Source organism: Polypterus senegalus, chromosome 4 (genome assembly GCF_016835505.1).
Source record: "Polypterus senegalus isolate Bchr_013 chromosome 4, ASM1683550v1, whole genome shotgun sequence".
NCBI classification, from domain to species: Eukaryota; Metazoa; Chordata; class Cladistia; order Polypteriformes; family Polypteridae; genus Polypterus; species Polypterus senegalus.
In genome coordinates, this window is record NC_053157.1 from 235,515,039 (window position 1) to 235,530,601 (window position 15,563).

The following is a 15,563-nucleotide window of genomic DNA, read 5'->3' on the forward strand; positions in this document are numbered from 1 at the left end:
GGCGCTTCACTGCACCGCTGTGAGCCTCCTATTGCCCTGCCCCAGCAACGTACAAACAATCTTCCACAGACGCTGCAATCGTGCTTCGGGACGCACTTCAGCGTGTCATTCCCGCTGGGTGGGGAGTGGGACAGGGGTCTCAAAAGAGTTCAGAAACCTCACAATATGAAGAAAAGGATAATTCGGCTCCTGATTGATAACTGTGCTGCCCACAACATACTTCCACATTTAGATACTGTTCGCGTTGAATTCCTCCCACCCAATTGCACAGCAGTGCTTCAGCCATTGGATTTGGGCATCACTCGCACCCTGAACGTGTATGAAGTGGTGGCTCTATGGCTAGGGATCTGCACTGGCAATTGGAAGGTTGTCGGTTCGAATCCCGTAAATACCAAAAGGACTCTGCTCTGTTGGGCCCTTGAGCAAGGCTCTTAACCTGCAATTACTGAGCATTTTGAGTAGTGAGAAAAGCGCTATATAAATGCAAAGAATTATTATTATGGCAAGGAAATGCTAAGAAAACATCTCATCAGCATAACTTGTAGGCAGGAGGAGATTAAAATTAATGTGAAAGAAGCCATTGAAATGATTGCAAACGTCTTGATACAAGTTAAAGAAAGCACTATAGGAACAAATACAGAATCTCATAACAACAAAATATTTTTTAGGTCCCTGAGAGTTTGTTGTAATGGAATCTTACCTGTATTTACTTGACATATCTAATTCACACTATGTTTAATTTATATAGAAGCTCTTAATTCGTTTTATGTCTATTTATGCCAATACATAACTTTTGTTATTTTCCATAGTCTTCCGTGTGAATGTTCATGTGGATGTTAAAACTGCTGCTTTTTTTGGAAACACTTGCCACATTTGAATCAAGCTTTTGATTTATCATTAGTAGGAATACTTTCATGGTGACAAAGCCCACCATTTTCTAACGAATATCAGCAACATTCAATACAGCAATAAGGTTTCTCGACATTATGAATTTCTAGCTTCGCTTTGAAGATGGTATTCTTATAAGGGTCTTCATCAACTGTCAGCAATATGAGGGACATTCAATAAACTATCTACCTCAGTAGGAAAGAAAAAGTTCTCCAAAAATGTTATTTTTCAATATCATCCTAATGGCTTCATACACTTCATCCTACAACGACCTTAACCCCCTTGGGGGGTGGGGAATCTTCTGTCTGATCTTCAAAGCAGGACATCGTCACAGCTGCCTTGAGGTCTTCATCACTTGAAAACGGCTTCTTCAAAACTCAGAACAGGAAATAATCGGAGGGAGTCCGGTCAGGACTGTAGTGGGGGGATGGTTCAGCTGTTGGAACCCAACTTCTCGGATGGCAGCCTGGGATTGACATGACATGTGAACCAGTGGGCACCTTGTCGTGAGGAAGCTTACTTGATTCACAAGAGGACTCTCCTGATCTCCTGTCCCTTGAAATGTTAGACTCGCACTGAGCCGTACCTCTGCAGGAGTAACCTTGAGACACGTCACAGAGTGTCCAGACTTGTTTGAATTCAACAAGCATGCTACTTTCTTTCATACTCTGGTAGACAAATTATCAAACACTCCTTGTAAGGTTTTTTTCACAGTATGACTTTATGTTTAAGATGACTACAGCTCTGAGGAAACCTCTTCCACACTGAGAACAATATAGATTTTTAGCAAAAGTTTTCTGCAGTATGAATTTGTGCATGCTGTTGAAGGTCCTTTATTGTAAGAGAAATGTTTTCCACGTTAAGAATCACAAAACAGATTCTCTACTGATCGACTCCATTTGCACATTGGAAGAGCACTACTCGTGGAAAATCATTTTTCACATTCTGAACAGCAATCAGCTCTCTCTTAGTTTTAATTTCTCAACAATTATTTACTTTGCTTACAGGACTGAACATCACTCCTACTTGTGGACTTTTGTGTGTCTCTTAAGACTGAGGTAACTGGAAAATTTTTTATCACATTCAGAACAGCAGTAAGGTTTTTGTCTAGTGTGGATTCGTGTGTGGGTATGTAGGTTTGCACTGAACGAGAAACATTTGCCACATTCCAAGCAGCAAAAAGGTTTTTCTCCGGTATGGATTCTTGTGTGGCTCTGAAGATGACTTATAAGTGAGAATCGTTTACCACACTCTGGACAGCAATAGGGTTTCTCTCCTGTATGAACTGTCATATGCAGTTTAAGGCTGCTGCTCACTGAAAACCGCTTGCCACATTCCAAACAGTTATATGGTTTTTCTCCGGTGTGAATGCGTGTGTGTCTCAGGAGATTGCCATTATTACAGAATCTTTTTCCACATTCAGAACAGCAATATGGATTTTCTGCAGCATGAATTCGTATGTGCTGGCGAAGACTGCTACTGTAAGAGAATTGTTTTCCACAGTCAGAGCAGCAATATGGCTTTTTCACAGTATGAACTTGCATGTGCTCGCGAAGACTGCTGCTATAAGAGAAACATTTGCCACATTCAGAGCAACAATGTGGCTTTTCTGCAGCGTGTACTTGTGTGTGCACACGAAGACTGCTACTGAAAGTAAAACATTTGTCACATTTTGGACAACAATAGGGTTTTTCTCCCGTGTGGATCCTTCTGTGGGTCTGAAGATTGCTAATACGTGAGAATTGTTTGCCACATTCTGAACAGCAATGGGATTTCTCTTTAGCATGAGTTCTCTTGTGGGTATTAAGTCGGCTGCTGTCTGAGAAACACTTGCCACATTCAGAGCAGCTGTGAGGTTTTTCATCAGCAAGAACTTTTTTGCGTTTGTGAAGTGAGCTACGGCTGGAGTGCAGTTTACTACATTCAAAACTTGCACGTGACTTCTGTCCCGTATGAACCAACTTCTCTTTATAGTCAAGAGTATTGTTCAAATTAATTCTGCATTCTTTGTACCCACGCAATACCACTTTACCTGAACTATGCACTTGTTGTTGTTCAGTATTGATGGCTTCAGTCTGCTCTTGTTTGTCAGCAGAAAGAGAACTACACTGCAAAGAGGTTAATATCACATTCTCTGATCCTCCTGTTGCTTTCTTCTTCTTCTTCTTCTTATCAGTATCCTGTTTGTATGGCAGTCTGCACTGAAGAGAGGTCTGAGCAAATAAAGATGGGGTGAAGCTGGCATTGTTTGGGAAATCTGTAAAAACAAAAACAGTTCAGGTAAATGTTTTTATATACAGAAATTATGAAAAGAGATATCTGGCACACTGGTTGGTGTTGCTGTCTTAACCCTCAGTTCAATCCACATCAGTGACATGTTGGACTGATCACGTAATACAGAGGTGCAACTTCAGAAAGGTAAGAACAAATCAAGTTGGGGAGCAGGCACTGGTACAGTGCTTTGCTGCACCCACCACACGATGAAACAGTTCGGGATCCTGTTTGGAAGCCCCCCAGGCAGACACATGGTTTAGTCCCATCCTCTAGAAATGACCCTCTATCTGCCGCAGCCAGGTGTTGCGCGGGCGTTCCCTTAGCCTGGTCCAGCCACTTGGGTCCCCAACAATGATGATCCTGTGAGCTGGATCACCCTCGGGGAAACGCGCCACATGGCTGTAGTCCCGTTACTGACGCTCCCTCACAATGCAGGTCATGTGCCTCATTCGGGACTCAATGAGCAGCACAAAGTCAAACTAATGGTACCCAAGGATTTTCCGGAGAGACACAATACTAAAGGAGTCTAGTCTTTGTCTCAGGTCACTGGATAGCGTCCATGTCCCACAAGCATACAGCAAGGTAGGAAGCACCAGGAAGATACAGACTTGGACCTTTGTCCTTTTACAGAGATATCAGGAGTGTCACACACCCCTTTCCAGTGACCTCATGATCTCATCAGTCTACTGACTTCATAGGAAGTGTCACCAGAGACATGGATGTCACTGCCAAGGTAAGTAAACCTCTCGATGAGGTTGACACTCTCTCTGCAGAACAGATTCTTCTTTTTAGAGGAGACGGCACTCATTTAATGTAGTAGTGACATCTACAACTCAGTGCTAGCCAGTGTGATTTTTCTATGCTGTGGTGTTTGGACCAGTAACATCACCACAAGAGACGCCCACCAAATCAACAAGCGGATTTAAAAGACAAGGCTCAGTTGTAGGGTGCACTCCAGACCCAATTGGAGGAGAGAATGAAAACAAAATTGAGAGCCATTATGATCAATGGACAGCAGCCAAAGATTAAGATCAGTCCTCTGTTGTGTTGTTCTGTTGACATTCACCTCCCGCCTGATGGGCTTGTGGCACCAATGACAACATTCGACTTTCGGTAATGTGTCAAGATTTATTTCAAGACATTTAGATGATTTAAAAAGCCAATTTGTGTTTTTTTATAAATGTACTGTATGATGCTTCCCCACAATCCTCCACTTGATCAGAGGGTTTAGACAATAGATGAATGGTTATATAGAAATATATGAGCTTGCACTGGGGTGGCACAGTCATTGGCACAGTTACCTCCTGGATCCACTATTTTGGGTCAAGTCATGGACTCAGCTGTTATCAGTGCCAAATGTGAGTGTGGATGAACTGCCATCCCACCCAGGGCTGCTTTCTGCCTCATGTCCTGACACCTTACACCTTTGACACATCCATGAGCACAATCTGAAAACTTCTACCGTAATGTCTGTCTGCGTGTCACGATGTCGACGCAAAGTGTTAAAAACGAACTTGAGTAAAAGGTGAGGAAGTAAAATTGCTCCTGTAGATTGTACTGCCCAGACACAGTTGTTTTGACACTCTTTGCGGAAATCACATCACATTTGAGGAAATACACATTTTTGAACATCTCTCTGTTATATTAGTAGTTAATATGCAGTTAAACCCCTACTTAAGAAACATAATCTTGACCCCTCGGCTCTTGAAAATTTCAGACCCATCTCTAACCTGCCTTTCTTAAGTTCTGGAGAAGGCAGTCATTATGCAGTTAAATGACCACCTCAATAAACCTGCTATTCTTGATACATTTCAGTCAGGCTTCAGAACAAATCACAGCACAGAAACTGCACTCGTTAAAGTAATAAATGACTTGCGGGTAAATGCAGACAGAGGCCATTTATCTGTTCTCATCCTCTTAGATCTGAGTGCTGCATTTGACACCATTGATCACAACATTCTTAGAAATCGCCTTAGTCAATGGGTGGGCCTCTCTGGCAGGGTCTTAAATTGGTTTGAATCCTACCTGACAGGGAGAAAATTCCTTGTGAGTTGTGGTAATCAAATCTCAAAGACGCATGATATCCGATATGGTGTTCCACAAGGCTCTATCCTGGGTCCGCTGCTCTTCTCAATCTACATGCTTCCGTTAGGTCAGATTATCTCAGGTTACAACGTGAGCTACCACAGCTATGCTGATGACACACAGCTGTACTTATCAATAGCACCTGATGACCCCGACTCTCTTGATTCACTAACACAATGTCTGACTTGTATCTCAGAATGGATAAATAGTAACTTTCTTAAGTTTAATAAAGAGAAAACTGAAATCTTAGTGATCAGCAATAATGGATACAATGAGGCTATTAGAAGTAAACTGGATACATTAGGATTAAAAGTCAAGACGGAGGTAAAAAGCTTAGGGGTAATTGTTGACTGTAATCTGAATTTTAAATCACATATTAATCCGATCACTAGGACAGCATTTTTTCACTTAAGAAACATAAGTAAAGTTAGACCTCTTATATCACTGAAAGATGCTGAGAAATTAGTTCATGCGTTTGTTTTCAGTTGACTAGATTACTGTAACGCACTCCTCTCAGGACTACCCAAAAAAGACATAAATCAATTGCAACGAGTGCAGAATGGAGCTGCTAGAATCCTAACTAGGAAAAGAAAACCCGAACACATTTCTCCAGTTTTGATCTCACTACACTGGTTACCTGTGTCATTCAGGATTGACTTTAAAATTCTGCTTATGGTTTATAAAGCCTTAAATAATCAGCTCCATCTTATATATCGGAATGTCTGACATCTTATATTCCAAATCGTAACCTTAGATCCTTAAATGAGTGTCTCCTTAGAATTCCAAGAACAAAACTTAAAAGAAGTGGTGAGGCGGCCTTCTGCTGTTAGTCACCTAAAATCTGGAATAGCCTGACAATAGAAATTCATCAGGCTGATACAGTGGAGCAGTTTAAAACACTGCTGACAACACATTACTTTAACAAGGCCTTCTCATAACTTCACTTTAACTTAATCCTGATACCTATACGTTCAATTTCCTCATAATAACTATTCATGGTGGCTCTAAAATCCGTACTGACCCCTACTCTCTTTTCTGTTTCTTTTTCTGGTTTTCTTTGTGGTGGTGGCCTGTGCCACCTCCACCTACTCAAAGCTTCATGATGCTCCAACAATGATGGATGGATTAAAAGGCAGAAGTCTACGTGACCATCATCATCATCAAGCCTTTCCGTGAGAACCCTAAATCCAAAGAGGACTGTTTCATTTATGTTAGGTAGAATGCCCAGAGGGGACTGGGTGGTCTCATGGTCTGGAATCCCTACAGATTTTATTTTTTCTCCAGCCGTCTGGAGTTTTTTTTGTTTTTTCTGTCCCCCCTGGCCATTGAACCTTACTCTTATTCAATGTTATTTAATGTTGGTTTATTTTGTTTTCTTATTGTGTCTTTTATTTTTCTATTCTTTATTATGTAAAGCACTTTGAGCTACTGTTTGTATGAAAATGTGCTATATAAATAAATGTTGTTGTTGATTCAGGGCTACAGGGGATGAGTTATGAGAAAAGATTAAAAGAGCTGAGCCTTCACAGTTTAAGCAAAAGAAGATTAAGAGGAGACCTGACTGATACACATATATACATGTAGCGGTCAGAAGCCGCTAAGATTCACACCGTCGTGGAAGACGGTGATTTATTTATTTTATATGAGGATTACCAGGGACAACCCCAGCCTTGGCACGACCCACACACACACACACTACAGAGACAAAGAAAACGCACTGGGAACTTAAACGATAATAAAGTATAATGAAATTAAATTAACTAAATGAAAACAATAATACCACCCCTGATCCCTTCGGCGATATTACAATTAACAGATAAACACGGCAAACACGCAGTAAAGTCCATGTATGAAATAATAGCAGTGAAGTTATGTCCAGTGATTTGAATGAAGCGAGGGAAATGGAAAAACACAGTCCTACCGGTAGTTGCTGAATTAAGTTGACAGATGAATGGTTCAGGAGCGCTCCTTCTTCCGTGAAAGCCAAATAATCCCGACAACGTCCTCAGTAACAGTAAACAGGTAGACAAATGATAACCAGACCCCAACAAACAATACAATCCAGGACACGATGATATATGGCAGACAACGACAGGCAGTTAAACAGTTATAACAAGCACCAAACAAACAAGAACAAAACTTTTTTCCCTCTTCGTCCCCTGCCCTCCTTTTGAACCCTTCTGGCCACCTTTGCCCCCAACAGCTCTGCAAGGACTGCTGGGAGATGCAGTTCTAACCAATGGTAGCACTGCTACATACATATATATATATATATATATATATAAATAAAAAATATCAGCGGCCCCAGCACGGCCCCCTGCTGGTCACCACTCTGATTTGGTTCCTCACACCACCACCCTCTGCTTCCTGTGTCTGAGCCAATTCTGCACACATCCACACACCTCACCCTGAACTGCCACTTCCTTTAGTTTGATGCCCACCCTCTCATATGGCACCTTATCAAATGCTTTCTGAAAGTCAAGATAAATAATCTCAAGTTCTCTACTCTGATCGTATCCTTTTGTTGCCTCCTCAAAGAAATCCAACATGATAGTAAAGCACGACCTAACTCTTCTGACCCTATGCTGACTGTTCAGTTCAAACACCTGTCCTTGCCAGTTGTTGCTCAATCTTATTCTTAATAATTTCTCCCATTAATTTTCCAGTGATGCGTGTTAAACTTACTGGCCTATAGTTGCTTGGACCTACCCTGTCACCCTTTTTATATAACAGGATCATATTTGCCATTTTCCAGTCCTTCTGAATCTCTCCAGTGCACAGTGACTTCCTAAAAATGTGTGTCAAGGGTTTATATCTGTACTCGCTAGACTCCTTAAGCACTCGTAATAAATATTATCTGAGCCTGGTGATTTGTTTGATTTCAGCCTATTTAATCTGAGCAGCTCTTCTCTCTACAATTTCCAGATCCCTCACTATCTCCTTAGTAGTCCCTGTTACCACTGCGAGGTTATCCACTTTTAATTCCCCTTTTCTATTTCTGATGCACTTGACCTCCTCCTTGATTGTTCTTTTACTACTAAAATACTGAAAGAATCTCTTGGGGTCTTCTTTCACCTTATCTGCTGTATTCCTCTCCAACTGTCTTTTAGCCTCCCTGATATCCTTCTTAATGGTTGCCCTCATGCGCTCTACGATTCATTTTGCAGTCATTAGTCTTATATGTCTTATAGAATGTAAATAAAAGGATAAACTAATTCGTAATATTGTTTTTGACATGGCGTTAAAGTCATTTAATTTTTTATTTACTTTTTATTTTTTTACTTCTACCTTTTACTATGTTTTATTACTCAATGTTATTTAAATAAGACACCTGTAGTGAAACTGATCTTCAATCTGTAAAAACTGAGGACCAAACCGTTTTCCTCCTGTGCCCTGCATACTCTTCTATACGGCATCTCTTTAAATACAAATTACTGTTTCTAATGGAGGAGCGCCCCAATGCCCTTCGAGCGGCTCAGCCATGAAATACGGGCACCCAGTGCCAGCCCCTGAGGGTTGGGGAGTGAAGCGAGGAGGCTTTTAGTTTCATTAAATATTGTCCTACAATGATTTACTGCAATAATCACAGCTTTATATAAGGAAAGTCACATGTTGGACCCTTTTTGCAAACATTAACACATTTTCAATGTATAGGTTAGTAGGTCAGCTATTGTTAGGTGTCATGAACTTGACCAGGTGGTCTCTACTCAAATTCAATCACACGTGTATCAAACGGCCACAAGTAGAATTTACAAATGCTACCAGTTTCACTTTTATATGTTTACTCACATTACTTACTTATTCCATCACTACTAGATGACTGCTGCTCTGCTGCTCCTCTCCCTCTTCCGTCATCGATTTTCTCTTCAAACTCAGATAATTCAGACTTCATTTGCACAGAATTCTGCTGGGTGGGCAGTTGTCTCGCATTTGTGAACCAGGGCTGTAAACGCGAACGAGATTCTTCACAAACATCTTGCTTGAAAATACGCCCACTTTCAGCCTTGCTAACTGAGAAGTCTTCCAAATCCTCAGCTTTCACGTCAATAGTCATCTCCTTGGACTCCTCCTCCTCCTTAAAATTGGAAAACTTTACCTTACCATCTTCTGACTTCACATACCATGTCTCTGCTGCATCCCATTCACAGTCCTCCTGTTTAACGTGCGCCAGGCTCTCGCATGTGTCGTCTTCTTTGGCTGAGGCCATGCTTCGTGTCAAACTCTTCTTCTCGTCCTTGTTAAGATTCCACTCTCTCACATGGACAGCCCTGATGTGGAGGCCAGTAGATATTTCACTGAATGGCAGGCTGAACTGGGAAGTGGGCTTCTTGTCAACTGTCAAAATAAAAGTGACAGAATTACTTCATAAAGTCATCAAGAAAAAGTCAAGGATATGGCAGGGTTAACATTCAGTTGTGTCAAACACAGAAAAATACCAACAACGTGTAATGAAAGATCTAATGCTGAAATTGACGCACACTAAGGTCATCATTTTATAGCGACCCAGCCTGTGATGTATTGATATGTCGCACTTCAGTTACAGTGAACATAGCAGAAAGACATGCTGAAGAAAGCACATTCAGCATAAACACATATTGAGTTATATTTGACTGTCATTAAAAGAACTAACAAATCAGCCTACAGCCTCAGTGGGCAGCTGTTGACCACCATCTGACCTCTTCCCCAACCACAAAAGCACTCATCCTGTCACTCTGCTTCATTTTTCTGTCTTTCTTTATCATGTTAGATCTCCAGTCCTAACTCAACAGACTTCTTGCATAGAGACGGCTTTAACGTCTCCGCCAATTACTTTTCTGTATCAGAGGCAGCCCTGTTTTCACTCTTCAGACACCCGAATTGAATTCCCACTGAGTACACCTGACGGCCCCACACCCAGGAGTATTCACTTTAAACAGACTTGACTTTCCCAATAGTTTATCCCTCTCAAACTTTCCTGTCCTCACATCTTCAGAAAGCCCATTTTCTAATTCTGTCCTGTTCATTAGTATTCAGAGGTGTTACTTTTGCGCTGTCAAATTTCCTACTACATGCCAAACTCACATGTGTCCTGTTCAATAGCAGTTCTAAACTAATCATGATGACGGAGTCTGTCCAGGAGTGTGGCGTTAAACTGCCATCCCTTCCATTGTTAGTTCCTACTTTACCCCCATGCTGTGTGTGTCCACTGTAACCCTGAACTGAACTTAACGAGTTTGAATACAGAAGGATGGCTAGCGCAGGATAATGGCTGATTTTATTGTGTTAATACCCACCATGTGAACTGACCTGCTCAGTGTCATTTCTGACCTGTTCAACACAAACTCCACACATTTCTTCAGATAGACAGACAGACAGAATTTGGTATAGTAGGCAGGAATAGATGGACAGACAGAATTTGGTATGGTAGGCAGGATCAGATAGACAGACAGGATTTGGTATGGTAGGCAGATTCAGATAGACAGACAGGATTTGGTATAGTAGGCAGAATTAGACACAGAATTTGGTATGGTAGGCAAGATTAGATAGACAAGATCTGGTATAATAGGCAGGGTTAGATAGACAGTCAGGATTTGGTATAGTAGGCAGGATTAGATAGACAGAATTTGGTATAGTAGGCAGGATCAGATAGACAGACAGGATTTGGTATTGTAGGCAGAATTAGACACAGAATTTGGTATGGTAGGATTAGATAGACAGGATTTGGTATAGTAGGCAGGATAAGATAGACAGACAGGATTTGGTATAGTAGGCAGGATTAGAAAGACAGACAGGATTTGGTATAGTAGGCAGGATTAGAAAGACAGACAGGGATTTGGTATGGTAGGCAAGATTAGACAGACAGGATTTGGTACGATAGGCAGGAAAATGCTGAGGGATCAGATGGAATCAGTCTTCGAGTTCTTAAGGCCTGTGCTGACTAACTTTGTGGTGTCCTCAGTCACCTGGTCAGTCTGTCCCTAAGGCTTCAGAAAGTGTCACTGCTGTGGAAAACATCCTGCATTGTTCTTGGTCCAAAGAAGGCAGGCGGGCACTGCTTCACCTAATGACTACAGACCAGTGGCACTCATGTCTCACATCATGAAGACCTTTGAGAGGCTGGTCCTGAACTATATGAAGCCTCTTGAGGTAGACCACCCTATCGGACAAAGACTGGATTGGAGGATGCAATTATCTATCTGCTCCACAAGAGGATTATGGGTTTTTGATTTATCCAGTGCCTTTGATGCCATCCAGTAATTCCTGTTAAGGGTTAAACTCAGTGATATGCAGCCTGTGGTGCCCTGATGACGGACTATCTGTCGCGCAGACAACATTTTGTGAAACTCAAGGACTGTATGAGCAACATTGGAGCGCCAGAAGGAACAGTCTGGTCTTCTTTATTCTGTAAACCTCAGATTATAACAGCAGGTCATGTCACTTGCAGAAATTCTCAGATGATTCCGCACTTATGGGGTGTATTACTACAACAACATTTATTTATATAGCACATTTTCATACAAATAGTCAGATCGACACCACAGAAAATCAGAAAAAGAACAGAAGAAAAAGTGGGGGTGAGTACGGATTGTGGAGCCACCACGAATAATAATGATAATTAATTGAATATACAGAGCATCAGGATTAAACGAAGATGAAGTTATGCGAAAGCCATGTTAAAGTGATGTGTTGTCAGCAGTTTTCTAAAGTGCTCCACTGTATTAGCCTGGTGAATTTCTATTGGTAAGTTATTCCAGATTTTAGGTGCCTAACAGCAGAAGGCCGCCCGCCCCACCACTTCTGTTAAGTTTGGCTCTTGGAATTCTAAGGAGACACTCATTTGAAGATCTAAGGTTACAAATTGGAGTGTAAGGTGACAGGCCTTCCAAAATATAAGATGGAGCAGATTATTGAAGGCTTTGTAAACAATAAGCAGGATTTTAAAGTCAATTCTAAACGGCACAGGTAACCAATGTAGTGACATCAAAACTGGAGAGATGTGCTCGGATTTTCTTTTCCAAGTTAAGATTCTAGCAGCTGCACTCTGTACTCGTTGCAAATGATTCATGTCTTTCTTTGTTAGTCCTGAGAGGAGCCATAGCAATAGCCCTCTCAAACCAGTAACTTTGCCTGACGTCTTTGGATATTCATGCATTCTGTCAGATACTGTATGAAGGTGTATGTGTGTGTGCACAGTGTATTTACATGAATGCTGATGCTCTGTATTCAATTAATTATCATTATTATTCATGGTGGCTCCACAATCTGTACTAACCCCTACTATCTCTTCTGTTCTTTTTCTGGTTTTCTGTGGTGGTGATCTGCACCACCACCACCTAATCAAAGCACTGTGATGTCCCTACATTAATGGATTAAAGGCCAGAAGTCCACATGACCGTCATCATCAAGTTCTTCCATGAGAACCCTGAATACCATGAGGACTGATTGAGGTCATTTATATCAGGTAGAATGCCTAGAGGGGGCTGGATGGTCTCGCGGCCTCTGAACCCCTGCAGATTTTATTTTTTTTTCTCCAGCCGTCTGGAATTATTTTTTTGTTTTGTTTTTATCTGTCCTCCATGGCCATCGGACCTCACTTTTATTCGATGTTAATTAGTGTTCCCTTATTTCAAATCTTATTTATTGTCTTTTTTTCTCTTTCTTCATCCTGTAAAGCACTTTGAGCTCCATCATTTTGTATGAAAATGTGCGATAGAAATACAGTGGTGTGAAAAACTATTTGCCCCCTTCCTGATTTCTTACTCTTTTGCATGTTTGTCACACAAAATGTTTCTGATCATCAAACACATTTAACCATTAGTCAAATATAACACAAGTAAACACAAAATGCAGTTTTTAAAATGATGGTTTTTATTATTTAGGGAGAAAAAATCCAAACCTACATGGCCCTGTGTGAAAAAGTAATTGCCCCCTGAACCTAATAACTGGTTGGGCCAGCATCTTGCACTGAAAAAAAATGACAAACATCTGACTTTCAATGGACTAACAAGTTCATTCAAAGAGAAACAAAGCCCTCATCAAGAAATCGATATTTTTAACAAAAACACATGTGCCACAATTGTTGGCACCCTTGGAAATGAATGTGAACCAATGTAACTGAAGCATGTTTCCCATTTAATTTGGACACTGTTAAGTTGATTGGAGTGTATAGGAACTTCCCAGCTGAAATCAATGACATCTGATTAACTGGGATACAAATGTGAGGAGACGCAGAACCAAATTTCCTTAACCAGCCATCATCATGGCAAAGAAACAAGGATATTCAATCCAAATGAGGGAGAAGTGTGTTGCCCTTCATACCTCAGGGAATGGTTATAAACAAAAACAGCTACTCACCTGAAAATGCCAATTTCTACAGTTAGGGCAAAAATACGTAAAACAAAAGTGGTCATCAACTGGAAGTGTGACAAACCTACCTGGAAGAGGACCCCCAGTGAAAAGGATGGCAAGAGAGGCAATCATATCTCCAAGGATCATTGTTGTTGAGGAATTGTAAGAAAAAGTCAACTTCTGGGGTTGTCAAATCTCCAGAAACCCCATCAGACATGGGCATCTCCATACCTACAGATTATTTGGAAGGGATGCCTTTCCAGTCAGTCATCCACAAATGTATGCGCCTGGATTCTGTAAAACGTTACTACAACTTTGACTTGGAACCATGTTCTATGGTCTGATGAAACAAAAAACTTTTGGGCAATAAACACGCAAAGTGGGTTTGGTGTAAAAAGGAGGATGGCTAGAATGAAAAGAATCTTGTCCCATCTGTGAAATATGGTGGAGGTTCTGTGATGTTGTGGGGCTGTTTTTTTGTCCATAGGCCCTGGAAACATTGTTATGGTACACGACATCATGGATTCCATGAGTTACCAGGAGATTTTTAAATCAAAACCTGGCTGCCTTAGCCAGAAAACTAAAACTGGATCATCATTGGATCTTCCAACAGGATAATGATCCGAAACACATATCCAAAATCAACCCTGCAATGGGAAAAAAAAATGAGACTTCTGCCACGGCCATCTCAGTCTCCTGACCTGAACCATGTTGAAAACCTGTGGAGTGAACTGAAGACAAGAAGTACACAGGAGAGGGCCCAGGACCCCTTGGATGATCCAGAGAGATTATGTCAAGAAGAATGGTGGGCTCAGGTGCCATGCTCGGATTTCTCCAACCTTAGAAAAGGTTACAAGAGAAGATTCTGTGCTGTTATTATAGCAAAGGCAGGTTGTACAAAGAATTAAACGCAAGGGTGCCAACAATAAAATATTGATTTCTTGAGGAGGGTTTTGTTTTTCTTTGAATGAACTCGTTTCAATTAAATGTCAGATGTTTCTCATTTATGTTCTCCCAGTGTCTGCGTGGGTTTCCTCCCACAGTCCAAAGACATGCAGGTTAGGTGCATTGGTGGTCCTAAATTGTCCCTAGTGTGTGCGTGTGCCATGCGGTGGGTTGGCGCCCTATCGGGGTTTGTTTCCTGCCTTGCACGCTTTGTTGGTTGGGATTGGCTCCAGCAGTCCCCGTGACCCTGTAGTTAGGATATAGCGGGTTGGATAATGGATGGATGGATGTTTCTCATTTATTTTAGTGAAAGATGACCATTCTTCAGCAAAACAGGGATTTGTTTCTAACCCTTCTTACTATTTTTTTTTTTTTTTATTAAGGGGTGCCAATACTAGTGGATGGCACTGTGATTGTACTATCCTGTGAACTTGTACAAAGTTTTTCTTTTTGTTAACGTATGTTATTTGTATGTGATGTTGTGTTCTGTTTTAAGCAGCTCCACATCTACCGAGTCAAATTCCTGTACATTAAGTAGTGACAAATAAAAGGGATTCTGATTTACTAGAAGAAAATGAATACTCCCAAAAAATTAAGAATACAGTAATCCCTCCTCGATATAAACACACTGTTTATATACAGTAAAACCTAAATATTACTTTAAAGATATCGAGTGTCTCCGATATCACATATGTTACAGCCATTACCAGCAATAAATACGTACAATGCAAGAAAAATAGTATACAGTAAATGTGTGTACAGTGACACTAAACGTACGTACATGTACTAAGTACTGTAAGTAGAAAATTAATTATGGTTACTCACCCACGATGACTTGTCCGATAACAATGAGTTTTATTTTACTGCACAACAAAGGAGAGTGTTAGAGCCCTTCTAAAGGAGCCACTTCAGGCGACTGTGTAGCACCGCCGTTGTTCTTCTTCAATCCAAATCCCTAAAGCAGATTCCATGCAGACTACTACCTTATTACATCCACTTACAACTCGTTTTGCACCCTGGTTAAAAGGACACTGCGGTCGTAG

At 41.1% G+C, this 15,563-nt stretch overlaps 1 protein-coding gene across 1 annotated transcript; it reads right to left on the reverse strand.

Moving 5' to 3' along the window:
- Window positions 1–622: 622 nt before the first annotated feature.
- Window positions 623–15,363, reverse strand: LOC120528196 (gastrula zinc finger protein XlCGF57.1-like). The gene is made up of 3 exons (XM_039752280.1): window positions 15,346–15,363; window positions 9,046–9,582; window positions 623–3,145 (listed from the first exon to the last, which is right to left on the reverse strand). Exons 2-3 carry the CDS (start codon window positions 9,452–9,454, stop codon window positions 1,911–1,913), a joined length of 1,644 nt encoding a protein of 547 aa, XP_039608214.1. The 5' UTR covers window positions 9,455–9,582; window positions 15,346–15,363; the 3' UTR covers window positions 623–1,910.
- Window positions 15,364–15,563: the final 200 nt, after the last annotated feature.

What these genes read in the sequence shown, in the direction of transcription:
- LOC120528196 (XM_039752280.1), bottom strand. Translation starts at nt 9,454, where the DNA reads ATGGCCTCAGCCAAAGAAGACGACACATGCGAGAGCCTGGCGCACGTT. An exon ending in ATCTAGTAGTGATGGAATAA is followed by an intron (nt 3,146 to 9,045) that starts GTAAGTAATGTG and finishes TTGTTTTTACAG; the next exon opens with ATTTCCCAAACAATGCCAGC.